Consider the following 26476-nt stretch of genomic DNA (forward strand, 5'->3'; position numbering starts at 1 on the left):
AATTATCAAAATTAACCAAATTTTGAATTACAGAGGGTATCAAGCAAACAATGAATGTCAACATGCATTCATTTACTAAATTAGGCAGCAAATCTCATTTCTATTTTGCTCAAAAACAGTGTGGAAGCTGAAATTCTTGTCATCTCGTGTCTGATTAACGCTTGCAGCAGTGAAGGCCTGTGCTGCAACTTCCTTTACAGTGCGGCTGTGGTATGCGCGGCATGCTCTTGCTTACACTCTTAAACAAATGTACACCCTTCGGGGTGTGTATTTGCGACGCCACAATAATTGTCGTCTACCTTGCTTGCGTCTCCTTTCTTGAAAATGCTGTGCCTCCAACTTTCCTGCCGGTAATGCTCTGTCATGCTGATAATGCGCATGCCCTTCATGACTTGGAAGTACCGGGCTTGCAGCGTCAAAGAAAGGAAATGCGGACAAGACGGGTGACAATTATTGGTGTGGCAAGATACGACCCAAAGGGTGTAATTTCGCTTAAGAGTGTAGGAGCAAGAGCCTCTGTCAGGCCACAAAGCCTTTAGCTCTTGTTTCCTCTTTCTGTAACAAAGAAAGAAAAATAAAATAAACTTCAAACTTCACAAACACACTTTTCAATCGTGTGCAAATCCAGATTTTTCCGCCAGTGAGCTGGTCACCAGTGCATCTTCCGTCCATTACAATGTACCCGGTGCTCTTCATCCTCAATAGCTTCCGCTGTGTTTGGGACATGCGTGTGCAGTCGTTGCAGCAAGTCGAGACGAAACTGCTTATATGCTCTACTTATACTACTTATATGCACAGTTTGGGACCTACAATGTTTTTTTAAAGCTGATTCTACGGCCCAATTATTACTGATGAGATACATTCTGCTTTGCTTGATCAGTGATCAACCACTCTAATCACCCAGCTGGAGTCTGTCCGCTGTTTATACAGTAGAATCGCGTTAATTCAAGGCCGCTTAGTTTGACGTGACGCCATGGGTCTGTCAAAATTATGTGTATATCAATGCGCAAAAACACCGTGTAATTTGAACGCGTGAGCGTTCGCAATGGTTAATTCGAACATACTGTGCTGCTGCTGACCATGGCGGCACTTCCGGCTCAGCGCTGTGGCTGTTCGCCAACGGCTGGTCACATCTCCCATTGCAAGTTCCCTATTTTGGTGCATATTGATTGCAGCAAAAATTTTTTACATTGAACAGTAAAGTCGGGGTGCGGGTTATCTGCGAATTTTGCCTTGAGGTATGGCTTCACAGCAGTGAAAATTTTGCTTAGAAGTGTGGCTTCATGTCAGCACGTGGAATGTTGCTGTGAAGCCACACTTCCGGAACTTATTACTTGTGTCAGCTTAGCCCACATGTGCCACCCAATGCAGCACTGCATGTAGCTCTTCATTCAGTGAGCTTCATTTAATTTGCACAAGTCTTTTATCCCCTTCGAGTTCGTATTATTGAGATTAAACTGTACCTTCACAATACAATTGCCTCTGCAGCCTCAACCATCATGAAATCTTGAGTAGAAAAAGCCTGGGCTGTGCCTCTAGTTCTGCAAAACAACAAATTTTTCTTTTGTACCTTTCTTTTTAAGTACTGCCTGGTTACTTGGATATTATTGCTGTCTAAAAACTCGGTCGGTTACTGTAAAGGTTTTTTTTTGCTAATGGCAAAGTGGAGTAAGTGACTAGAGGATACAGGCCACACTGTACGTATGAAACTAAAACTGGGCACCTGTTGTACACCTGGAGCTCAAAAGACCAGAGAGCAATATCTGCATCACATGGACATTTTTCAACAGCAGTCGACCGACCAATTTCATGACAGGTTTCACTATGCCACCACTTTCGCAGAGGATGCAAGTAGTAGCCGTCCTCAGTGGGGCTGAAGGGCAGTTGCTGTAATGAGAAGCATGTGGTTGTGATTGTGTAATCACAGAACTGCTCGGCCCTGGAGATGAGAAGGTGGAGAGGGTGAGAATAAAATAATGTTACAAAGGATTGGTGCTGAGGGGACGCTAAAATTCACTGAAAGAATGCACAATGGCATTCTCTTCAGCACTTCGTTCAGTGTTGCCTTGAACCCCCAATAAAGTGGGAAAGGGGTGAGAATTACTGTCATCATCGCGCATTTGTACCGAACATAGTCAAATTGGCCTGTGTGATGGCCCTCGAGATTGTCAAGCTCTACAGAACTCAGAATTGCCAGTGATCATCACTGTCGCCAGTGATTGTTCTGCATCCCCGATAGGGACACAGCCCTGAAAAGTCATCTAAATTTCTAAAAGCACATTAGCACCGATCTTGGGTATCTGTAATGTCGTACTGAAATAATGTGAAATTTTTAGCTGTAATGTTGTACTTGCAAATTCTTTATAGACAGATCGGTCTGCTTTGTTTGAGTGCACTGGTAACATTGAGGTGCTTGCAGCACTGTTTTACCACGATAGCGTTAAGGAGCCTGTGTCGCAGAAAATTCGGCTTCGGCATCCAGCTTCGGCGTTGGACATCGCTTGGGCAAAAAGAATTTCAAACCAAACTTTGAACCATGCTTACTCAACCACTTCTCTATCACGAAAGTTGCTCATACCTTGTCTTTCATTCTTTACCAAGGTATTCTTCGGAATCTTGAGAACGGCAGCCCACAAACAAATGTAACAGAAAAAAAACACCAACAGCGCATGTCCTTTACGTTAGCTCTTCTCAGACTGAAATATTAAAAGTGCGAAACAATAACAGGAGATCGACCCGTGCAAGAGGCCGCGTTTCTACCAGAAAGCTTGGCTTCGTGCATAACGTTCGCAGCCAGCATTTCCCAGTATTATGATGTGAAACTGCGACCCATCGCTAATGCAAGAGACTAAATAACTTTTAATTGATAAATGAATAGTCTGTGTTATGTATTTCATTAATGCATTTTTAATATGGTGTAAAACCCACTGTCTCGTTTGAAGGTGTTTGAAATTTCTATAGAGTTGAGCACAGTGCCGTCGAATCCCGACTATTTATGACAGTCATTGAAGCTGGCTGTGTAGCACCACTTACCGTATTTACTCAAACCTAGGCCGACCCCGGTTCTAAGCCGACCCCGAAATGTCCGAAGCCAGAACAAATAAAAAAAGCTTACCTCGAATGTAGGCCGAACAGAAAAGTGAGGGCAGCATTCGCAAAACATCATTTATTTAGTATAAACATGCTGAGCTCACTCCAAGTCGTCATCGCTGCTAGCCCCTTACGGTTGCGGACACGTGCAAGCTCATGTCCGCGCGCATATGCATGCGTAGACAGTGCTGCACGGCTCATACGCATCTAAACGTGGTGCGATCTCTGTGAACAACTTCTCCCTGTTATCGTGCGCTTATCTTCCTTATCGCTGTCATCTCCTCATTGTGGCAAACTCAAAAAGCGTCTCCTGTTGCCCCCTCCAAAGACGGACGTTTTTCTCATTGATGCTGAAGTCCCGCCTGGCTTAAGTTTGACGATTCCTCTGCGGCTAGCACAACTTTTTGATTGAAAGCGACACTGCAGTGGCATCACCTATTTGGTGCCATTACGATAAAGCCGCGCCGCAGGCCAATACGACACAGATCAAAATGGCATACTTGCCAACCCTCCCAATTTGCCCGGGAGACTCCCGATTTTACTTTCCGATTGTACGATCACTATATTATATCTCCCGAAAAGTGGTCTCTGTTCGCGCAATAATGGTTTTTGCGAAACCGGGCACCGCGGAATCTACAGCCGCATCGTAATTGTCAGCATCACCAACAACGGCAGCACTAGCACCATCGGTATCATCGACTAAGCAGCCGACTACAGCGTCTAGCACGGAGGAAGGAAACTCAGGAGAGGCCTTGACGTCACTCTTTGTGAAGTGAAAGTGAAGCCGAAAGTTGACGTTGCTCGTGGCGTTGCTCCGCCTATCGGGCCAGCTCTCCTCTCTTGTTTACATTTCTCGCGAAACCACGCCGCGCTGCGCGCAACCGTGCTGCTCGGACCCGCGCGCTCCGCAGCAATACTAAACAATCGTTAGCACGTTAGCATGATTCCGCCAAAGAGGGCAAAATTTCCCGCGGATATTCCTTCGTCCGTTGCCATTGCCGTGGCGCGGTACATTTCATACAGCGTTGCATGCGCGTTCATTTCACTACCTTAGTTCCTCCTGTCCCACCTGGCCACAGCGAAATCCGGTAGAGCACGGTCCAGATAATGCAGCGCAACAAAGCACGTAGACCAACGCAAACCTGCCCGCACGGCGCCTTTGCTACGGTATGAAACCTACGGAGCAACACGTGTGGGCGCACAGAACAAAAACAAAGCTGCCATTGTGGCCCGAAAGGCGGGGCCACTACAGCAAAGAAATAAAAAAACAGCAATACAAAGGAGAACCTACTGCGTCATTTCCTCCACACTTTTCTCCTAGCGCGTGAGGGGGTAGGGCCTCTCCTCATGGTGCCTAGTAAGCCGACCAAAGCCAGAGCCAATGTAGTTCTTGCATTTCATGCATGCCTTCCTCCATGGTACAGTGTCTATCCATGGTGCATCTTGTTGCTGCTGCTTTTGTGTATGATTAGTGCTGGCTAGGCTGCGTGTGCGGTGTACCGCGTTAAGTTAGAATTCTCGTGTGCTTGATGCCATGGCGCTACCAAACTCGAAGAAAAGGTATTTGCAGAAGTTATTGTGAACTTCTGAATTTCCGTGCTTTTTGACATCAAGAAAAGGAGAACATATTGCATTTTGTAGAACGTTTGGATGCGACGTCAGTGTGTCTCACGGTGTCAACGGCGACTTGAAACTGCAAGTTTCCACGGCGAAGCATCAAAGCTATGTTCGTACTGCTGAGCAGCAAGGCAACATAGTGAACTTTCTCCGGAACAAGTGCGATGACAGTGTCATACGTGTGGAGTGCCTGTTTACGGTATTCCTCGTCGAACACAACCTACCCCTTAGTGTCAGTGACTACGTTGGGCCTCTTCTACGGAAAATATTTCCGAAATGAGACGAGGCGAAGCGCTATGGATGTAGATGCAACCCTGAAATGCAACTAAGAAGAATGCAGAAGTGGCCGACCTGAAATTTATTTCACAGGCATCGTGCTCGAGTCTTCGTTTCTTTATTCAGAGTTTCCCTCAGCTGCTGCCCCAAGATGCCAATGAATCTGCTGAAGATGCTTTAGGTGCTCTCGAAGCTGAGTTTGCCACACTACAGGCATACAGTCTTCCAGAGGACATTCGTAATAAAGAAAGGTGTAACGTACAGTGGTCTATGGTTGGAAAAATAATAAAACGCTGATGGAGAACATGTTTCACCGAGTTGCTAAGGCCACCGGAAGTTGAAACAATGATGCGACCCCCCCCCCCCCCCTCGGCGCGAATAATGTCTCCCGATTTTTTTATCTCGCCAGGTTGGCAGGTATGAAATGGCAACGTCGCTCATGTGCTTCAGTTGGCTACTGGCGCATCTAGTAGTGACTATGATACTGACTTTTCTCGATGGCGTTAGCTATGCACTACATTTATCATTTTCAATTACAGACTGGCGCGTTTTTTAGTATCCTCAAATCTAAGCTGACCCTAGAGTATGGTACATGGTTATTTGAATAACGCTGTCTGCCTAGATTCAAATAATAACAGTATGTGGCCACGTATTCAATAGACTATCATTTCTAAGGCCTTCTAAATGCCCACGTGAGCCCATTATAACAAGAATTCTTGTCTATCCTAGCCACAGCTTAGGATCTTCGTGGATGGATCATTTTAAACAATGTCGTGGCAAATGCCACCAAGCTTGTTCTTTGTTCCTTTTTGCATGCAAACCAGTGACCGTTTGAGCTTTTTTACGCTACAAGAGTGTCAGAGGAGTGCTTTCGCTTGGCTTGTTTCATGTCTGATCAGGTAGTAATGCTTTTGACTATGGACTGCATGAGCTGTCAAGAGCAGTAAGATGATCCCTTAATGCAACTATTTGCTGGGCGTTTGCTCAGACGCTGTGCTCATGGCACCTCTGTAAGAACACCGTACCAACGGTTTCATTTTTTGTAACTGAAAAATTCGGAATTAAGACATATATATTTGAAGTTCGCACAAGAGACCAGCCAAATCAAAGTTCACGGCTTCTTTAAAAGCGCCGGACTATATGTCCTGTACTGCATGAAGCTCTCCCGCCTGCGTAAGTAGTGTTTCCTAACCTATCCCTCCAGTTGATTATGAGAAATTGTGCACAGTGCTGTTGACAGAGGCGAGCCAGCTTGTGAACACATGAGCCACCTGCGTCCCGCGCCTGGCATGACTAACTGCACTGTTGTATACATTGCTGCTTTGTATAGCCCTATCCTCGCCTTTCCTTGTAGATGTGGTACTAACCTTTTCCTGCCTTGCTTCATCTGCTCTTCCCTCACCTTGGCCCCTACTGACCACCGCTCCCACTTCGGCTCACTCCTACCCGCGCTTTGCTCTCCCGACGCTGCCGCTGCTGCTGCCATCACCACTGCACCTTGGCTGTCCGTGCTGACTCCTCTGCTCTTCCCTGGTCCCTTTCCCCTTGCTCCCTCTGTGCTGAGGGGGGGCGGGGAATTCCATGGCATCGCAATTTCCCTGTTGCTGTGTGCTGCGTCTGTGTGATTGTGGTGATTGGCGGCAATAGAAGAGGCGTCGTCCCTCATCCTCCTCCCACAACCAGGGCCGTGTTCCTTTTGCGGTGCCCGACAAGGTTCCCTGGCCGCAGCTGGGTGAAGTGCTCAGCATGAAGTTTAAGTCTGCCACAGGAAGAGGCCTGTCTGAAGACAACCTGCGGTACCTGGCCGGAAAGATCTTCCGCAGTGAGTTCACTGTCAAAGCACTATTTTTTTTTGTTCTGTAGCTGTCTTCAGATTGTTATCGAGGATGAGGGGGTTGAAGTCGTTCACTTTCAGAGATACAGCCACTTTGGTGAAGTTTTGCTGGAGTGTGATTGGAGGGAGCGATGTCATTTCCAGCTGTTCACTTTTGGGGATACACAACCACTTTGGTTATGTTTTGCAGGACTAGCAACGGGCACATCAGCATGTTGGGTAACAGCATTCCTGGCACAGTGTCGAGCATGCTGTCTTAGTACAGCAGAACAAAGAAAAAAAAAGTACAGTGCTGGAACACTGTTACCTGTAGATGTGGATAATTACCAAGCTAGTCACACGAAAGTAATTGCATCGATCCCCCCTCTCCCACCCCTCTTCCCTGTCACAATATCTCCTGGATTTGAGTTCTCCGAACTTGGCAGGTATGCTAGTGCATGAATAATGTCAGGTCATATGCTGTAATGTGGAATTATTCTGCCAGGCCATGTGATAGCAAGGGTGCAGTGTGAGTTCATTGGGACTGTGAGTTTTCTTTGCTTGAGTACCCCGCTCAGTTAACGTAAACCATAAATGTCTTTGACTGTTATTTGCAAAAGTTCTTGCTGACGTGTGTATTTTGCTGACTTGTCTAGTCCCTTGAAGTATGGAGCCACTTCCTCATTGAAAGTGTGAAAGCGCGAGTTTAACTAAAACTTGGTGTGCACTCCAGACCCACAGATTCAGGATTTCACCAACATGCCTGTCAGCTGGTCTCAGTTCTGCAAGGAGCCACTACCTGAACGCAACTTTACTTTTTGGGAGTGGTTTTATGCCATCATGAAAGTCACCCGTGAACACCTTCGAGCACCATGGAATGACAGGTGTGTAGTACTTGGTGAACTACCACATTTGTCACTGCAAGCTGAAGTGGAAACAAAAACAAAAAAAGAAACAAAAAAACATATCTCAGCAGTTCTCATACATGCTTACTGATAATGCATGCAAATGGATTCAACTGCAGTTGAATATTCGCATTGTTATGAATGGATTCAACTACAGTTGAATCGAGTCATAACAAATGCCAGTTCTGTGCAATTTACTACACAATGAAGTTTTCGTTATTCCCCATCAGTGTTCCATAGAACTTAAATTAAAATTATTGCCACAATGAAGTATGTGATGGATACATTTTTGCTTCAACGTTTTCGTGAAGTAAATCTGATTGTCACAATCTCAAAAAAGAAACAATTAATACATGAGAGCTGCTTTTGCAAGACCTGACACTAAGAAAATGGTAATGAATGAATAAAATGCAACATCCATTGCCTTTGAACATCTTCGAAAATACCATTGGGAATACACATGCAACAGCCAGCGGTCTGAGCCAGGGTCATCGCCGTTGTCATGGCAAGGTGACGACAGAACAAATTTTCGTGTAGTGTATGCTGACAGTGTACTGCATTTATTGTGAAAGCTTATTTAAAAGGTATGTTAATGTGCATGCTATGCCACCGGCAATAGTGCATCATACATTTCCTGTGTTCCAGAGACATTTCTGCTTATAATTTAAGAAAGTCATGGAATTCGTCAGCATGCGATCACTGTACCAGCACCCTAGTGATCGTCGTTACGAAAGAAATGAGTGATGGTGAAATCAGCAGTGTTCACAAAGATTTTACTTCATCATACGGTGAAGGCAGCTCCACAATCTGCATCTATTGCGGCAACACTTTGCACTGGACACCTTTAATACTATCCAGAGTTTAGTCAAGAGTGTATGTCAATGTTTCGATAGCTGATCTGAGAATTTGAAAGTGCAAGCAGACCAAAATTACTTTTCATATTAAGACTTTTCTGTGGCAATTTTCTGTAGCAACTTGAGGTGCGAAACATGTCACTTCTGCCTGAAAGTAATCGAGACATAAGCTTTCCAAATCAAAGGGTATGAATTCGAAGGCACTGCACTACGTCTTCTAACTGTATTCTCTTTCCACATTTTTAATACTGTAATTTATTGATTTTTCCAGCCAGTTGCATTTTTGGCGGACAGGGTACAAGCAGTGGAACAGTGTGATTTCCTGGGCTTACGTGTACAGAAGCATGATGCATTAAAGGGATGCTGAAGAGCAATGCTTAAGGGGGAACGAGGCAATTAGCTAATTTCTTATTATAATGAAACTTGCACAGTTAATGTATTTTTACCAGCTGATCTCAGAAATGCAATTATTTTTTTAAATGTTAAATATCTTTTATAATATCCACAAGAAGATGTTCTTTGTTTAGGTCCTAATAAGCTAATTAACAGCAACTTGCTCGATGACATACAGCACACTGAATCGATTCTGAATGTTCATAGTGTGTCATAAGCTATAAATTGTTGCTTTATGCCATTTTTGAACGAAGTTATATGTTGTCAAACTTAGTCATAAAAAATTCCTACCTTGATTATAGAAAAATGTCAACTTGGGCATTTGTTATGACTAAGTTTGACAACCTATAACTTCTGGGATCGAATCCCGGCCACGGCGGCCGCATTTCGATAGGGGCGAAATGCGAAAACACCCGTGTGCTTAGATTTAGGTGCACGTTAAAAGAACCCCAGGTGGTCGAAATTTCCGGAGTCCTCCACTACGGTGTGCCTCATATTCAGAAAGTGGTTTTGGCACGTAAAACCCCATAATTTAATTTTTCAACCTATAACTTCACTTCAAAACAGCCCATGACAATGATTTATAGCTTACGAAGCACTATGAACATTCAGAATCAATTCTGTGAGCTGTGCATTGCCGTGCAAGTTGCTGTTAATTAGCTAATTAGGCCCTAAACAATGAACATCCTGTTTTGGATACCATTAAAAATATTTATCGTAGAAAAAAATTAAATTTTTGAGATCAGTTGGTGAAAATACATTCATTGTGCAATATTTATTCAAATTATCTAAAAAATAAAAAAAGTTTTTTTGAAGTGCCTCGTCCCCCCTTAATCAGTATAGACTGGTAATATTAAAAAACTGTCTGTCTGTTGTTCTGGCTGTCTGGTTGTTCTGTCTCAAGTTATGTTTTCTCAGTCTCTTATTATTATTGTTATTTTTTTTTTTTTGCTATTTTGCATGGCTCTTCATTCTCTGGTAGCGTGGTGTGGGGCTTCGTTGGCCGACGCCAGGCAGAGGATATGCTTCGGCAAGGCTGCAATGGGACGTTCCTGCTGCGTTTCAGCGACTCCGAGCTGGGCGGCGTCACAATCGCCTGGCTGCACGAGGATCCTCAGCAAGGTATGCACAAGTAGCATGGCGTTTGTGTGCTTGAGACTTGTAAGACTGTCCATGTTGTAACTCGTGGTGGGGGCTATATTTTAGGATGATCACACAGGGTCAAAGTTACCATTATTACGATGGAGGCACAGCCACAGCACTGCTGGTGTTATTGTGGTGATGCGCCCCTGGTAGTCTTGTGCGAATATTTTAATTTTCGAATAGTACTTTTGAATAATATGCTATTCGATATTCGCTTCGAGGGCACTTGTAATATTCGCGCTTTTCGAAGTGTTGGCAAACTCACGGTCGCGGGTCTGTTTACTGTCCAATAATCGGTAAAGCAGAGTTTTTAAGATAAAAAAACTCACACATTCGGCAAAACTGTATAAATATTATGGCGGGAGCTTTCAAATATATTATTTATAATCATTCAATCGACTTTGTTTACCAACTGCCAAAAAGAAAGAAAAAAGAGCGACGATATGCTGATACAACGCCGGCATAGGGCGACGCCATCTTGACGCGTTTGTTGCCAGCAGTCTTTTCTCACCAGCGCCAAATCTACAGTTAGAATATGAGGTTCCGATAAAGATAACTCTTTATTTTGATCTGACACAGGTTTCCTCTTTTAAATAATCGCTTCATTAATTTATCCTTTTTTTTAAATATTGTAGTCATTTACTATAATATTTCAATAAAAAACGATATGCTGAGGTCAACGTTTCTGAGGCTCAGTGAATGAGAATGACATCGACACTGTCAAAGTTAAAAATGGCGGAAGCCTCGTTGGTTGGTAAAGTAGACGACAGTGTAAAAAACCCAGTTTGGAGGTATTTCTGTAAACTTCCATCTAAAAGCGAAGCACGGTGTCAGCAGTGCAAAAAGTTACTGAAGACGCTAACAGGGACAACAACAATCCTTGCAAACCACCTGAAAAAGCATCCGAGCTTGTATGCGACCTACGAAGAAGAATGCACCACCCGGGAAAGACAAAAGAAGACCGCTGGGCAGTCTACGCCGCAGCCGTCAATTTCATCGCATTTTCGGCCAACATTGAAATCGACTGCACCGAAGGCGAGGCAGTTGACTGAGAAGATTGCGACCTTCATCGCGAGGGGCTTGCACTCCTACAGCGTGGTCAAGAAAAGTGGCTTTGTCGAACTGCTGAGGTGGGCTATTGCCGAGTACAGAGTGCCCTCAAGGACCACATTTTCGAGATCGGTGATCCCCAATTTGTACGCCGCAAAAAAGGCTGAAGTTATGAAAGCGCTCCGGTCAATAATTGATGCTGGAGTCGGGTGCTACAGTTTGACCACCGACAGCTGGACCTCGCGCGCTTGTCAGAGCTACGTAATGCTACATAATGGACAGGAAGTTCGTGCTGCACACCTACACTCTAACATGCGGTCAAATGGCTGAAGACTGTACCGCGGAAAACATTCGCCAGTTTCTGCAGAAGGTGATTAGGAATTGGGAGCTTCCAAAAGACTTGCCGACATATATTGTCACTGATAATGGCAGAAACTTCGTCGCTGCCATGCAGCATTCCCAGTGGCACAGGGTTCAGTGTTTCGCCCACACTCTGCAACTCTGCATCACTGACGCAAAAAAATCAAGCACAACCTTTCTTTCAGCTATGTGCAAAGGCACGTGCTATTGTTGGTCACTACAAACGTAGCACTCGAGCGTGCGCCCGACTGCAAGAAATGCAAAAAATATGGGGATTGAGCCCCTCGAAGTCATGCAAGACGTACGTACGCGCTGGAATAGCGAACATGCCATGATGTCGAGGCTCCTTGAGCTTCGTACCGCAACTTCTGCAGAGCTGTCAGAGTCGGATTGTGCTGAAAACCTGTCGTCCGCGGAGTGGAAGCTAATGGCAGGGCTGGTCAGTGTACTTCAGCCCATTCAGGAAGCAACAACAGAACTTTCTGCAACCACATACCCAACACTCTCGCAGGTGATACCCTTGCTTTAGTGCACCGAGATTACTCTGAAAGAGTACATTTTGGGAGCCAGTGAGGCAGCCTCCTTTGATGGCAGCCTCCTGCGAAGTCTGAAGACTAGGTTTGTGGATGTGAAGCTGTGTCCACTGTTGGTGCTTGCAACGCTGGTAGATCCCTGTTATAAGGCAATTTTTCATCCCGCACCAAGCGAAGAGGTTTGGGCGAGTAGCCTGCTGCTTTCTGAAGTTGAAAAACTCCACCCGTGTGGGACAGAAGAAGCCCGAGCGAATGAAAGCACCGCAGCACCAAAGAAGAGGCATGCTGTGTGTGGGCTGCATTTTCAAAAGTGAAGATGGCTTCAGAGGAAAGACTGCAGTCGGTTGGCATGTCCCTGTACAAGAAACAGGTGAATGAGTGTCTCCAAACCGCACTGCTTGGCCGGTCAGAGGATCCCCTCCTGTGGTGGTCAACCTTGGGCTCCCAGCTCTACCCTGCGGTGGCTATAGTTGCAGAGGTACCTGTCAATTCCAGCTACCCAGGCATCCAGCGAAAGGGTCTTCTCATCTGCAGGCAACATTGTGACGACCAGGAGAGAGCACCTGCTTCCAGAGCAAGTCGAACAACTTATATTCCTTCATGACAACTGACTGAACTCTGTGTCCCATTTCGTTTAGTCTTTCATATTTGTGTTCTAATAAATAATTCATACTAGAAATTATTGTGGTCTCATTTTCACCAATTACCCGCCGTGGTTGCTCAGTGGCCTATGGTGTTAGGCTGCTGAGCACGAGGTCGCGGGATCGAATCCCGGCCACGGCGGCCGCATTTCGATGGGGGCGAAATGCGAAAACACCCGTGTACTTAGATTTAGGTGCACGTTAAAGAACCCCAGGTGGTCAAAATTTCCGGAGTCCCCCACTACGGCGTGCCCCATAATCAGAAAGTGGTTTTGGCACGTAAAACCCCATAATTTTTTTTTTTCATTTTCACCAATTAGTTTTACTTCCTACTGCTGTCGACTGCAGTAGGAAGTAAAAGCAGTACGCGCTGGAAGTGTGCTTGTCGACTAATTTATTTTGCCAAGTCTGCTTCTATCTAATCTCATCTAATAATGCTCTTGGATATCACCTTTGGGCCAAGTTTATTTTAACAACTATTCGAAATTCGGTTCGAAAATATTCGGCCATAATCACTATTCGCTTTGAGTTCGCTTCGAACTCAAAATCCACAATTCGCACAACCATAGCCCCTGGTGGCATCCACTTACTGGCAGTCAGACAGGTGCTGAAATGTGATAATTGAGCGTCGGACATGCTGTGGAATCGTAACTCATAACACTCACGGAGCAAGTGTGGGATTTCGTTCGCTGGTGCGCCCAACAACAGTTCTCGTAGTCTGAGAGCTACTTGCGGACAGTGTGACTGCTCCTGACTGGCTCCTAAGAAGTATGTAAAAGCCTTCTGTAAAAGCCTCCTTGAGTTGTTTTCTCCCAGGCCTGGAACCCTCATGCTCTCGGCCAAATGCAACATTGTGGCATTCCTTGACATCACAGCTTCTCCGGTGTCTATTCTGTTACTGCTGTCGACTGCAGTAGGAAGTAAAAGCAGTACGCGCTGGAAGTGTGCTTGTCGACAAATTTATTTTGCCAAGTCTGCTTCTATTATCTTGGAATGTGCTCATTAAAAGTGATAGTTTTGCATTGTGATCCAAAGTATTACACTATAGCGAAATATAGCGAAATACTGAATAGCGAAATACTGAAAGTTGTAGACGCTGTGGAGCTTGTGATGAGATTTTGTTAATGCTGTCTGACCAAAGTGCACGCCATTTTACTGCAGTCACTACAGTGGAACCCCGATTATACGACTTTCTCGGGAACGCGAAAAAGCGTCTTAAAATACGGGCGTAGTAAAATCCGAACATACCGTATTTACAGTGGAACCTTGTTCATACGTTTTTCACCGGACCGAGGAAAATAACGTAACAGCCGGGAAAACGCAACAGTGAGGAAAGCTCCGAAAATGAATGAAAAAAGTGCAGCTTCAACTACAGACAATTTATTTCCACAGAGTGCGCTTAGAACTTAAAAAAGTCTAGAATGGTGGCTAGCCGTTTCTTTCGCTCGCTAGAAATCACCACTCGTTTCTCAATAGCCTGGAAGGCCGCATTGCTGTCAGCGTCGCTGTGAGGTGCGATGTACCTGCGGAGGAGGTCCAGAGCCGTGACGGCTTCTCCAAAGCTAGGATTTGGCAACTCCCCGGCATCATGCGGCTCGTGCTCCTCGTCGTCACCGCGCCACTCGTCGTCACCGTGCCATGGCAATGGCAACGGACGAAGGAATATCCGCTGGAAATTTTGCCCTCTTTGGCGTAATCATGCTAACGTGCTAACGATTGTTTAGTATTGCTGCGGAGCGCGCGCGTCCGAGCAGCCCATTGCACGCAGCGCGGTGTGGTTCCGCGAGAAATGTAAACAAGAGAGGAGAGCTGGCCCGATAGGCGGAGCAACGCCAACTTCCGGCTTCCCTTTAGCTATAGCTTCACAAAGAGTGACGTCAGGGCCTCTCCCGAGTTTCCGTGAGCCGATCCGTCCGCCCGTCCAACAAACCATGCGGGGACCGTAATCACAGTGATGATAGCGAGAGCATTTTTTCACGAATGGCCACCTAGTGGCGGCCTCTCGAACTGGCGTGCGGCTTCTTGCAGCCAGTTCCATAGCCAAGCCCGGCCAAGCCCGGTCAAAACTCGTCAGAAGTAAAAATGGCGGTTGAAGCGCGTTGCCTACTTTAGCCCAGGCGGGTTCGGGTTGCGACGCATCAAGCGGGAACGTGTTCACAGCTACTACGTAACAGCGGGGTTCCTTATACATTGGATCCTATGGAAGCTATGCCGGGACCGGATGAAAACGACGTAGCAGCCGGGAAAACGCAGCAGTGAGGAACGTAACAGCGGGGTTCTACTGTATTCGAATCTAGGACGATAGTTTTTTTCAAATAATCATATTCCAAACTCGAGGGTTGGCTTAGATTCGAGGATTTTAAAGAGCACGCCAGTTTTTCATTGAGACTGCTAAATATGGTGCATAGCTAGCGCCATCTAGAAAAGTCAGTATCGGAGCCGCTACTAGCTGTGCCAGTAGCCAACCGTACACAAGCGAGGTTGCCATTTTGACCTGTGCTGTGTCGGCCGTATCGGTGTGTGGCGTGGTGTTATCACGACGGCAATGGGCCGCATCAAATGTGCATCGCTATCGCAGCTGGCGGGCTGGGTAGCTGCAGCGTGGGACAACATCCCAGGTACTTTGATCGTGCGCGCTTTTAAAAAGTGCAGCATATCTAATGCACTTGAGGGTACTGAAGATAGTGCACTGTTTGAAGGTGACAGTGACAAGGAACACAGCGACGATGACGTTGAATGAGCTCTGCACATTCAGATTCAGTAAATGCTGTTTGCATTTTGTGAACGCTGTCCTCACTTTTTTTGTTCGGCCTACATTCGAGGTAATATATATAGGTCCTCTTTGGCGTCGCGTGAACAGATGAAATTCCGGATGCCGTCGTATGTGCCGTAGCACCTCGGCAGACGTGGTAGGCACAGGCATGGCATCTGTGGCATTGTCGTCGTCCTTGTCCGACGTCGCAGCGGTGTCGGCACTAAGCAAGGCCTCCTCGATGGCATCATCCAGCGACGCCTCGCCACAGATCGCAACATTGTCATCGGCCTCCACATACTTGGCGAAGGTCGTGGTGAGGTTTAAACCCTCGAAATCGTTGTCGGCGAAGCCTGCATTGGCCTTGAGCGGCATCGAGGTCGTTGCGTCCCCAGCAGAGGAGGCAGTCTCTCGCTTAAAGCCACAGTGCTTGATCGAGTTAGCTATTGTGCTTCGTGACACTGCGTTCCACGAACTGGCAATAAAACGCATGGCATCAAGCACAGTGAAACTGGAAGGCGAGAAACGCTTCCCCAACGCGACGAGAGGCGACACCGCCAAGAAGAGAGGGAGAAAGTGATTGTAGAGAAGAAAAGCCGCTATTTCAGCGTAGCGAGAGACATAAAATTGCGTTGGATAACCGGGGTTTTTAATCCATTGCTTCTGTGGGGATTTTGCCGAGACTGCGCTAATTTGTTGTAAAACCGGGAGTCCTATAAGCAGGGTTCCACTGTACTCATGATCTGCTTATTCCTTGGTGTAAACATTTTATTGAAAATATAAACATTATGAAAAAAAAAAGCTGTGCAGCACAGGGTTTATAAAAAATCATTTTATGATTGACCACATCATCAGAGAATGCTGCCACCAGCACTGGTGAACATGGGCACATCTTGCAGTAGCTCAGCATACATCTGTACTGTCTCTAATGCTTAGTGTTATCCTTGTTAGCAGGCTCAGAAGATTGTAAATACAAGGGATTTTCTTGCTACCATGGTGAGGGGTACATTCATATTTTGCCTCTCCTTTCTTGTTTTTGTGTAGACACGAAAGAAGTGATAATGATCCAGCCCTTCACTAGCCGAGACTTCACCATTCGAAGCCTGGCGGACAGGGTGAGCGACCTCCAGCAGCTCACCTTCATGTACCCTGACATACCCAAGGACCAGGCTTTTGGGAAATACTACACTCCCGTCACAGGTAGGTTGATGGCTATAGTTTCTGGTTTATATGGACGTTTGAGGCGCATTCCTGCCATTCGCACTACAGATGTGCCGTACTGCTAGTCAACGGCAATTGCAGGCCTCACGCGCGGAGGTTTTTGTAGGGTTCTCAGACAGGCGGAGTGTGCTTGGTTGCAAAAATAATGAGGCGAAATAGATGCAACAACACCCTGCTTAATTGCCTTGGTGGTCGAGCCAGGGCAGCTGCATGGCATGACCATTGTGCGGATGCACACTACAAGCACAGTATCGTTCCTGCTGAGCTGCTGTGTGTACGGACTGGTTTGAGCGGAACGGACAGTAAATGTCAAGCTGACATTTGATATTTCACTGGGTGCTGACTAATGCCAACACTTTTCCATTGGCCTCACCTCTGGCAATATTGAGGTTTGATGCCTGCGAAGCCACTGGTGATGCTCCTCATCACGCCAGCATTTTGAGATTCCTGGTAGCGGTCAGGGCACTCTTTCTTCTGCCCAACAGCCGTTGCCTTGCGTGCTGCATTGTGCCAAAATTTCACAACCGTACGTAGGGAAAACGCCGCCCGAAGAGTTCAAGCAAAACATGAAACCGTACTATTGCTGTCAATGCTTCGCCCTTTGGACGAAACTGCCACATTTTTATTCACTTGGTAGTGTTTGCAAGGCAAGTCTTGCATACTGTGGGGAAGTACAGTCGAACCAGGTTACATCGAACTCGCAATAAATCAGTTTGATATAATGCATAATTCGATATAAGTCTGCTAAAGCATTGGATGTCATAAAAGCACTTTATTGATGAAACTAGCTTAGTTTCGCATGAAGTAGTCCTGTATTCTTCTGCTTGGGCAACTTTGCTGCTGCAACAGCACGCCCTTCTCCACATTGTCTAAAGGTCGGGGCAGCTGAGACTGCAAACTTCCACATTCACACAGAAGCACTGTACTAGTGACAGTGTACCAGTGACCTCGGAGGATGTGGGCAAAGCATCGTCGTTGCTTTCCTCATTGTGCCCGCTTTCACATGTGCTCGGTATGATGTTGGCAATGTCTTCGTTTTCGGGCTCTCCCATGGGCACGACACCATTATCCGCAATCACAAACGCATCGACCATTGATCCTTGAATGGCTTCTGGAAATTATGACAGCTCGATCCAAACTTCGGCAACACCGGCAATGGCTTCGTTGCACTCGTCATAAATTTCAGAGTCATCACCGGGCTTGCGGAAGCCGGAATGTCTGAAGCAGTTTCAGATGAACCACTTGTACACGGCTGTGCCTATGTGTCAGCCCCACAGTCGGGGCACCGGGTCGTTTGTCTGCTTTAGCCCTAATCTCCCTCTTATGCTTCAAAATGGCGTTGAGAGTGCTCCTCAGAATCTTGCACATTGAGGTGACATCCATACCTGCCAACCGTCCCAATTTGCCCGGGAGACTCCCGATTTTTTACTGAACTTTCCGATTGTACGATCACTGTCTTATATCTCCCGAAAAGTAGTCTCTGTACGCGCAATAATGGTTTTTGCGAAACTGAAACCAGCACCGCGGAATCTACAGCCACATCATAATTGCCAGCGCTAGCACCATCGGTATCATCGACTAAGCAGCCGACTACGGTGCCTAGTAAGCCAACCAAAGCCAGAGCCGATGTAGCTCTTGCATTTCATGCATGCCTTCCTACATGGTGCATTGTTGCTGCTGCTTGTGTGTATGATTAGTGTTGGCTAGGCCGTGTGTGTGCGGTGCACCGTGTGAAATTAGAATCCTCGTGTGCTAGATGCCACGCCACTATCAAAGCCCAAGAAAAGGTGTTTGCAGAAATTTTTGTGATCTTGCACTTCTGAATTTCCGTGCTTTTTGACATTAAGAAAAGAACATTTTGCATTTTGTACAATGTGTGGATGCGACGTCGGCGTGTCTCACGGTGGCAAAGGCGACTTGAAACTGCACGTTTCCACGGCGAAGCATCAAAGCTGTGTTCGCACTACTAAGCAGCAAGACAACATAGTGAACTTTCTCCGGAACAACTGCAACGGCAGTGTCATACGTGTGGAGTGCCTGTTTATGGGATTCCGCGTCGAACACAACCTACCCCTTAGTGTCAGTGACCATGTTGGGCCTCTTCTGCAGAGAATGTTTCCGAAATGCGATGAGGCGAAGCATTATAGATGTGGGCGCAAATCTAAAACGCAACTCTGAAAAATGCAGAAGTGGCCGACCTGAAATTTATTTCACAGGCATCGTGCTCGAGTCTTTATTCGAGAATATTCGAGAATATTTAAGAAACTCGCGCTCGAGTTCTTTATTCAGAGTTTCCCTCAGCTGCTGCCCCGAGATTCCACTGAATCTGCTCAAGACGCTTTAGATGCTCTCGAAGCTGAGTTTGCCACACTACAGGCGTACGATCTTCCAGAGGACATTCTGAATGAAGAAAGGTGGGATGTGCAGTGGTCTATGGTTGGAAAAATGAAAAACAATGATGGAAAACATGTTTCACCGAGTTGCTGAGGTGATGCTGGATTTACTCTTGATACTTCATAGCTAACTTAGCATTGCCATATTCATCTTCAGATTGTCCACGCTACAAGATAGAGTGTACTAAATCTCCTATTGTTGTCTTTGTTATCTGCATAGAGCAGGCATAGCAATATTTACCTGCTTCTTTGATTTACTTTATTTTCTTTAGTTTAGCCATTCAGGTTGTGCCACAGAAAGTGTGCCCATCATTGGCCTCAAATCCTCAAAAATGGTCATGAGCCACTGTGACACAAGTGGTACAGAATCCCTAAATGTTGATTGGTGCAAGTCATACTTTTCTGTGCATACAACTGTCATTGCCATTCTTCCCTTGGCAAGCATCATACGTTGCCTTCATCCTTGCGACGTCATTGCACAGATGTCTCGCACTGTGCATCCGCCTGATTTGGAGTTTGCATTTCAGCATAGCTTTTGAGCAATGTATTGCATAAACATGAAAATTAGACGAGAATAAAAATGGTGCCTTTCTTCTAGCTAGACATAAACTTGGCATGACATTGCATGTTCCATAGGACGAATGTAACGCATCACCGTTACTTGTAAAGTATTTAATTAGCTTCTTTACTAAAACTTCACTTCGCATAGATTGCAACACGTATACTGTATTTGCATATTTTTTCATGTTCAATTATTTACGTGCACTAAAAAGATAATTTTGCTTGTTCATTGAGCACCATGCTTCGATTTGAAGCTGTGAAAGAGTGTTGCTTTAGTTTTTGTAAATGCTTTGTCAATGCTTTGAAAGTCTTTTTAAGTACTTGCTTTAGCATTATACATCCCTTTTTGCTGCCATATTGGATGTAGTTTCAGAGCAGTTCAATTTTTTTTTCTTCCTCAGACACCCAGCCTGCCATCAGCAATGGCTATGTCAAGCCAGTCCTTGTCACTCAAATACCAGGGTGAGTAGTAATATGGTTCATTTGTTTTATGTCCCTTAATTGTTACATTGGTTTGGCAATTTTATTGTACATTAACATTTTGATTAATTGGTTAGTGCTGTAATCAGATTCAATTGGGTTTGTTGGTTTGCTATATTTCAGCATATTGTGCTGTGCACATAGTTCTGTGTGCACTTGGCAATGGGTGGTTTCCATGCAGAAGTTATACAGAGTAGGGTCACTAGGGTCAGTTTGCATTTATTTGTTTCAGTCTGTGCAATTCCATAAATCTGTGTCCCAGTGGCAGAGCATGTACCTTTTGTGTAGAAAGTACTGGGTGTGAATCCCGGTGCCAACAGAAACCTAATAATTTTTCTAGTTGGTAAACATGTCGCTCAGTCTAGTGTGCGACCACTTGTACTACTGGTGTTCGCAACATGAAAGTAGCAATTCTGCAGACATTTTTTGATGTTCATCTCTGGATTCCAAGGCCAGACAGCCTGTCATAGCCATGACTAAAGCACCTTTGTGGGACCTCGTGTTATAAGGGCCAGTATAATGCAAAACCATTTCAATCTGTTTTTATTCCAAATCCGCCATTAGCCCTCCGTGATAGGTCAGAATGGTTCGGGTCCACCCCATATGGATGGGTGCTACACCCACATGAGCAGAGCCTGAGCCATTTTGACCCATCACGAAGGGCTAATGGCCGATTTGGAATAAAAACAGACCAGAATAGTTTTAGTTACACCGGCCAAGCACTGCACAAACCTGGCCAATGGTTATTACAGGCGTTCAGTGTTTAGAAAGTATCCCCATTGGAAAGCATTCTTCACCTAATTGGTGCATGGATGCTACTACATAAGAAATTGCTGGCATGAGGCCAGTTGTTCTCCATATGTTGTGGGGTTCTCCTCCCGTGCTCTTGGGACACAGGAACGAGAACACAGTAGTGCAAACAATCACATGGGCATATATTGCACCTTTCATAGATCACTGCCTGCTAGCCGAGTTGCTATCCACAAAACATGCCGATGGGCGTGCGACAAATCTAGAAGTCCGACTCACCGCGACCGGATAACGAGCGAATATGTTCGCCCCATGCTAGAATAAACGCCTGGTCGTTCGCGTGTACGGTCACTTGAACGGTGGCGCATTCGAAGGAGGCCATGCGAGACGGTCTCGCAGAAGCATGGATCAGCGCACGCGTGGCACGTCCGCGACGTTCGCCAACCCGCAGCCAAAGAGGAAGCGTGCTCTGCCCTGCGCCCCCAAGTAACCCTGCCGTGAGACGGCATTAGCAGCGCAACACTCACGCCATCTCTCGTACTGCGCCTCAACCAGACCGACTGCCGCGGGCATGCGCAGGCCACGCGGCGAAGCCGGATTGCAGGAGACGGGAGCTATGTGGGAAAACAACATATCAGGGGACGCGTGAGAGTCGCGCGTCCCCACAATGTATAGTCGAACCCGTTTATAATAAACTTGATAGTTCTGCGAAAAGTGTTCGTTATATCTGTAGTTCATTATATATGGTCTCGTCCTTAAATATTCTCAAATATTAACCACACTGAAGCTGGCGTCAGCAGCTACAATTCGGTAGCACTTTGGTTCGAAAACAAGATTTTCAGTGTCATTTTTGTTTCCGGGGCATTCCCGTGCCTAGCTGTAAATTTCCATTACAAATGTCTATCTAAAGAACGAGATACGGTGACATATAGCTGTCTTGAAACGACGCCCGGTTCTGATCACCTGTAATTTCCAAACTGCAAGCGCAGCCACCATTTTTGATTCGTGGGCTTGTAGTATATTTTACTACCAGCGGGAAATAGCTGTCTTCAGCATAAGAGATCAATACATTCTAGTTGGCGGGTGGCTACTGTGACATGCCGCCAATCTGCGAAATTCTTGAAAATTGTGGTCTCGATGCATCATTCATGCTTGAGCCTTAAAATTACGTTATCTATGCCGCTACAAGTGAAACAAAAATGCAATGTTTGAAAAGTAAAACGTCAGTTATTTGCAATGCTTAATAGGAGCATCGCTGAACCGTGATATGACAACGGCATAGTACCCGCTGACCCTTCGCAACAGTGTGGCGGCAGCATGCCAACTTGGGCAGCGTGAATATCGGCGCTAACAACAGGAATGCTTGAGTGGCCATTGTTCCCATGGTGGAAGGACATAGTTGTTCCAAATCATTGAAATTGGTGTATTGCACATGGTGCCGCCCCGACAATTTTGCAAAAACGAGAGTGCCACCGTTATGGCATCCAAAATCACACCGGCCAACGCACCATGTTGTTTATGCTGGATGCCTCCTCCTCCTCCTCCTTGGAGGCATGCCTGAAAGTGAGTGACCTTCCGAAATCCGCACATGGCATTTGTTCGCTCAAAGGATGTGTCATCATCACAGTTGGACTGGAGCGGAGCGTGCGCTGTCGTGGGCCTCTTACGTGTGCCCAGTTTGGTCGCACTTCAGTGCTTTGGTGCTTCGCTTGCGTCCTCATTTTATTGTGACCGGGTTCGAAGCATTCGGTGTAACAGTGGTGATTTAAAAAGTTTCGTTATGTATCTGGAAGCAGTTTCAGTAGGCAGGGTTGGAAAGTCGTAAGTGCACTGAAATGTGGTCGTTATAACTGATAGATCGTTATAAGTGGGTTCGACTGTAGTCCATACGCTACTACCTCTAGCAATGGTTATGTGGTGCTATGGTAATGGCTCCAGCGATGCAGCTAGAAGATATTTCAGAGAACTAACCTAATGCAGTTGTTGCAGAATTTTGCTCTTTCAGCTATATGAAGTAAGGATAGTAGTTTTATCAACTGTATATACTTATAAACATAGGCATACTAACTAAATTAACAAGCATGGTGTCACGCACGCACAAGCCAACATGAACACATCTCACTTGATGATTGCACCATTCATCGCTGACTCCCAAATTTATCAAAGTGAATTGTTTTCTCATTCAAATTTGCTTTTTTTCGATTGCCCAATAATTCGGAAAATTCTGCAGCCCCTCTCTGTTTAAAATTGATCAGCCACTGTACTTATTTGCATAAAAGGTTGAATTTCAATACAACGAAATTTCGATATAACGAAGTAAATTGCCGATTTTACCGACTTTGTTATATCGAGGTTTAACTGCGTATCACAACTGACATATCTAAAAAAAATGGCAGTGAGAAGTTGTATTATTTCAAAAGCAATTACAGTAAAAGCTCGTTAATTTGGACTTCTAGGGACCGTAAGTTATGTCCGAATTAACCGAATGTCCGAATTATCGAGTGGACAACAAAAACAATAAATGCACGACTTTCATCAACAAACCTTTACTGCGCAAAGTAATCGAGGATGCTCGTCTGCTTTCGAGCAGAAACCCACGCGGATACTATTTTACGAAGTCCTTCCAGGTGCTTAGCAGCTCGCATGATGTCTGCAGTGTCCCAACAAAATTCTTCCAACACAGCAAGGGCCTCCGCAGCTTCCTTCACAATGCGAGGGGGCCGAGGCTGCTCCTCTCGCGGCTCCTCTTCCTCCTCAGAATCTTCGCCGTGCAGCACGTCCCTGACAATTTCTTCTTTGGTAAGCGAGCCGGCTGTAACAACGCCGTCATCAATGCCGACGTAATCAGCGAGTGTCACCGCATCCGGCAGAACTCCTCCAAAATCCTCGCAGTCATCTCCATTGTCATCTAGCGACACTTCGGCCACTGCATCATCGCCAGGCTCACGCACAACGAAGCCACTGTGTCTAAAACAGTTGGCGACGACGTGCGCGGGCGTGTTGTGCCAAACGTAGGCAACAATGTTGACCGCGCTCAAAAGATTCACGTCGTACTGCTTGCCGACTTCATGGCACAGGAGCATCTGTTCCAGCACGCGCCTGCGGTATTTGGTCTTGACATACTGAATTATGCCTTGGTCCATCAGTTGGAGGGCCGATGTTGTGTTGGGCGGCAAGAAAACAACTTCTATGTTGTCCAGTCCGGTGACACTGTTATGCACGCTACAATTGTCCAGCACCATTAACACTTTGCGGTTCTTTGTGGAAAACTGTCGGTCTAACTTCTGCATCCAGCCAGGAAAAATTTCCGACGTCATCCAGGCCTTTTTATTCGCTCGGTATTCCACCGGAAGAGCAGGCATGTTCTTAAAGCACCGTGGCTTTTGTGCCTTTCCAATGACGACAAGCGGCAAGCTCTCTGTTCCTGTCATGTTGGCGGCTGAAAGAATGGTGATGCGTTCCTTGGATCTTTTGCCACCGATGCACGGATCTCCTTTCATGGTCACAGTCTTGTCTGGCAAAGCCTTAAAGAAAAGGGCTGTTTCATCAGCATTAAATATGTCATTTGGATCGTAGGTGGCGATGTGTTCGAGCAGCTGAGCGTTCTTCCAGTTGTTGCGCCTCTTTCGCCGCACGCAGTCTTAAAAACGAGGCCATGTCGCTCTCTGAAGCGTGCACACCACCCTTCCGATGCCTTGAATGCATCGATATGCATCATCAGTGCAAACCTCTCGGCTTGCGCCATGATGAGGGGTCTACTCAATGGGAGATTTGCATTACGCGAGTCGACCACCCACCGAAGCAAAGCCTCTTCCAACTCTGGATGAGCTGCTGTTCGCAGACGCTTTCGTGACGCTCGAAACTTCTCACTTTCGAACGCCTGAAGAATCTGTTCTTCATTTTTCACATACATGCTCAAGGTACTTATTTTCACGTCGTACTTCTTCATGGCTTCTTGTCGAGAGAGTCCGTCCTTCAGGGCTCGCAATATTTCCACCTTGGTAGCCAAGTCCTTCGCCTCGTATTTCGGCCGCTTCGCCGGCGTTGCCATCAGCGGAGAATGCAGTGACACGGGCGCACAACAGAAAAGCACCAATAAAGTTCAATAACTGAGCTGCGCTAAATCCAGTGGTCCTCGGCAAAACAGCGTGCAAGGATGTAGCGCACCAACAGCAACAAAGCGACAAAATGGCCCCGTCGATAACGCCAACACATGCAAAAACAAGGAAAAGCACCCATCCAGCCACAAGTCAAGCCAATTGGATTGGATTGGCCAAGTTTCAGCCACTTGATGTCAATGGCGATGCTGCATTTGGGCAACGAGGCGTTGGTTTGGGTATCACTTTTGTGCTGCGTTTGCCGTATTTTCGTTTTTGAGCCCCGGTGGCTGCCTGAAATCGTCCGAATTATCCGAGGTGGGCTGGAATCCGTCCGAATTAACGAGAGTTTCGTCCCATAGACTCCTATATATAATTGTAGGGACCAGGCGCGAAGGTCGAATTATAGAATATTCCGAATTAATGGAAGTCGAATTAACGAGCTTTCACTGTATATCCTGTCACACCTGGCGTTCCCCAGGGCTCGGTCTTGGGGCCCTTACTAGATATCGTCACTAACATAGCATGCAGCATAAAGCTTTTTGCAGATGATTGTATTATATATAAAGAAATAAGAAGTTATGAAGATCACCTTACTTTGAACAGATGCCTTAACGAGATAAATGCCTGGTGTGAACAATGGCAAATGTCTATTAACATCAAGAAATCAGTGACAGTGGTAGTAACAACAAAGAAGATTAAGTCAGGATTCCCCTACTTTCTCAATGGTACACCCCTAACTAATGTTCAGCAACACAAGTATCTAAGACTGACTCTAGCATCTGACTTGAAGTGGAACAAGCACATTGCTGACATCACTTCAGCAGCCACACATAAGCTTTTTTCCTTAAAAGGCCCTTAAATCTGCTCCCAGTCATATCAAACTGCTATGCTATAGAACTTTTGTGCAGCCAGTACTAGCATACGCCAACATGGTTTGGTTCCCTCACATAAAGACTACCATAACGGAAGTGGAAAAAGTTCAAAGGAAAGCAATACGGTTTATTCACAAGTACAAACCCACTGACTCGCCCACAGAACTCCTGGCTTCATTCGGAATGGACACACTGGTAAACAGCGCAAAGCAAGCTCGGCTAAAATTCATACACAACCTGTTGCACAACCGCTTTAACATAAATTCTTCAAAATACATTACTTTCTCTACGTCCCGTATTTCACGCCATAAGCATGATAAAAAAAATTGGAGGACGCTTAAGCTTTGCCTTCAAGAGTAGAACGCGATAGCGTTATCGCACTCACGTCGCTCCCGTCCTCTATCTCGCTTGGGAGCACCACGCAGACGCATGACTCCTCACCAGCAGCACAGTACACATCGCAGGGGACGCTTTCCCACCAGACACGCTACGGCGCAGCGATCACGTCAGAGGCGTCGCAAATCAAACGCTGCACCTAGCAATCGCGCTGTGAGCGGAAAGAGGAGCCGCGTCGCCTAAACACGAGGGTTTGAGTGACGCACGCTGGAAGTTGGAAGGGGAGAGAGCGAGAAAACTTATTAAACGCAAGGGTATTGGGGCATCCTTGCACCC

General features: G+C 46.1%; 1 protein-coding gene across 8 annotated transcripts in view; it reads left to right on the forward strand.

Annotated features, from left to right (window-relative positions):
* Positions 1 to 26476, forward strand: part of Stat92E (Signal transducer and transcription activator Stat92E) — a 160495-nt gene that overhangs the window by 60498 nt on the left and 73521 nt on the right. For 6 of the 8 annotated variants that reach the window (XR_008612670.2, XM_050178929.3, XM_055071151.2 and 3 more), the window contains exons 13-17: positions 6631 to 6805; positions 7530 to 7680; positions 9931 to 10070; positions 16472 to 16627; positions 20004 to 20064. Coding sequence is in view for 7 of the 8 variants with exons in the window: in XM_050178929.3 (XP_050034886.1) it covers positions 6631 to 6805; positions 7530 to 7680; positions 9931 to 10070; positions 16472 to 16627; positions 20004 to 20064 (683 nt within the window). In the remaining variant the exon portion in view is untranslated. The remainder of the gene's footprint in view (positions 1 to 6630; positions 6806 to 7529; positions 7681 to 9930; positions 10071 to 16471; positions 16628 to 20003; positions 20065 to 26476) is intronic. The other 2 variants (XM_055071153.2, XM_050178928.3) reach the window with 1 other exon arrangement.

The sequence above is a fragment of the Dermacentor andersoni genome, chromosome 5 (assembly GCF_023375885.2).
Source record: "Dermacentor andersoni chromosome 5, qqDerAnde1_hic_scaffold, whole genome shotgun sequence".
In the NCBI taxonomy this organism is placed as follows: Eukaryota; Metazoa; Arthropoda; class Arachnida; order Ixodida; family Ixodidae; genus Dermacentor; species Dermacentor andersoni.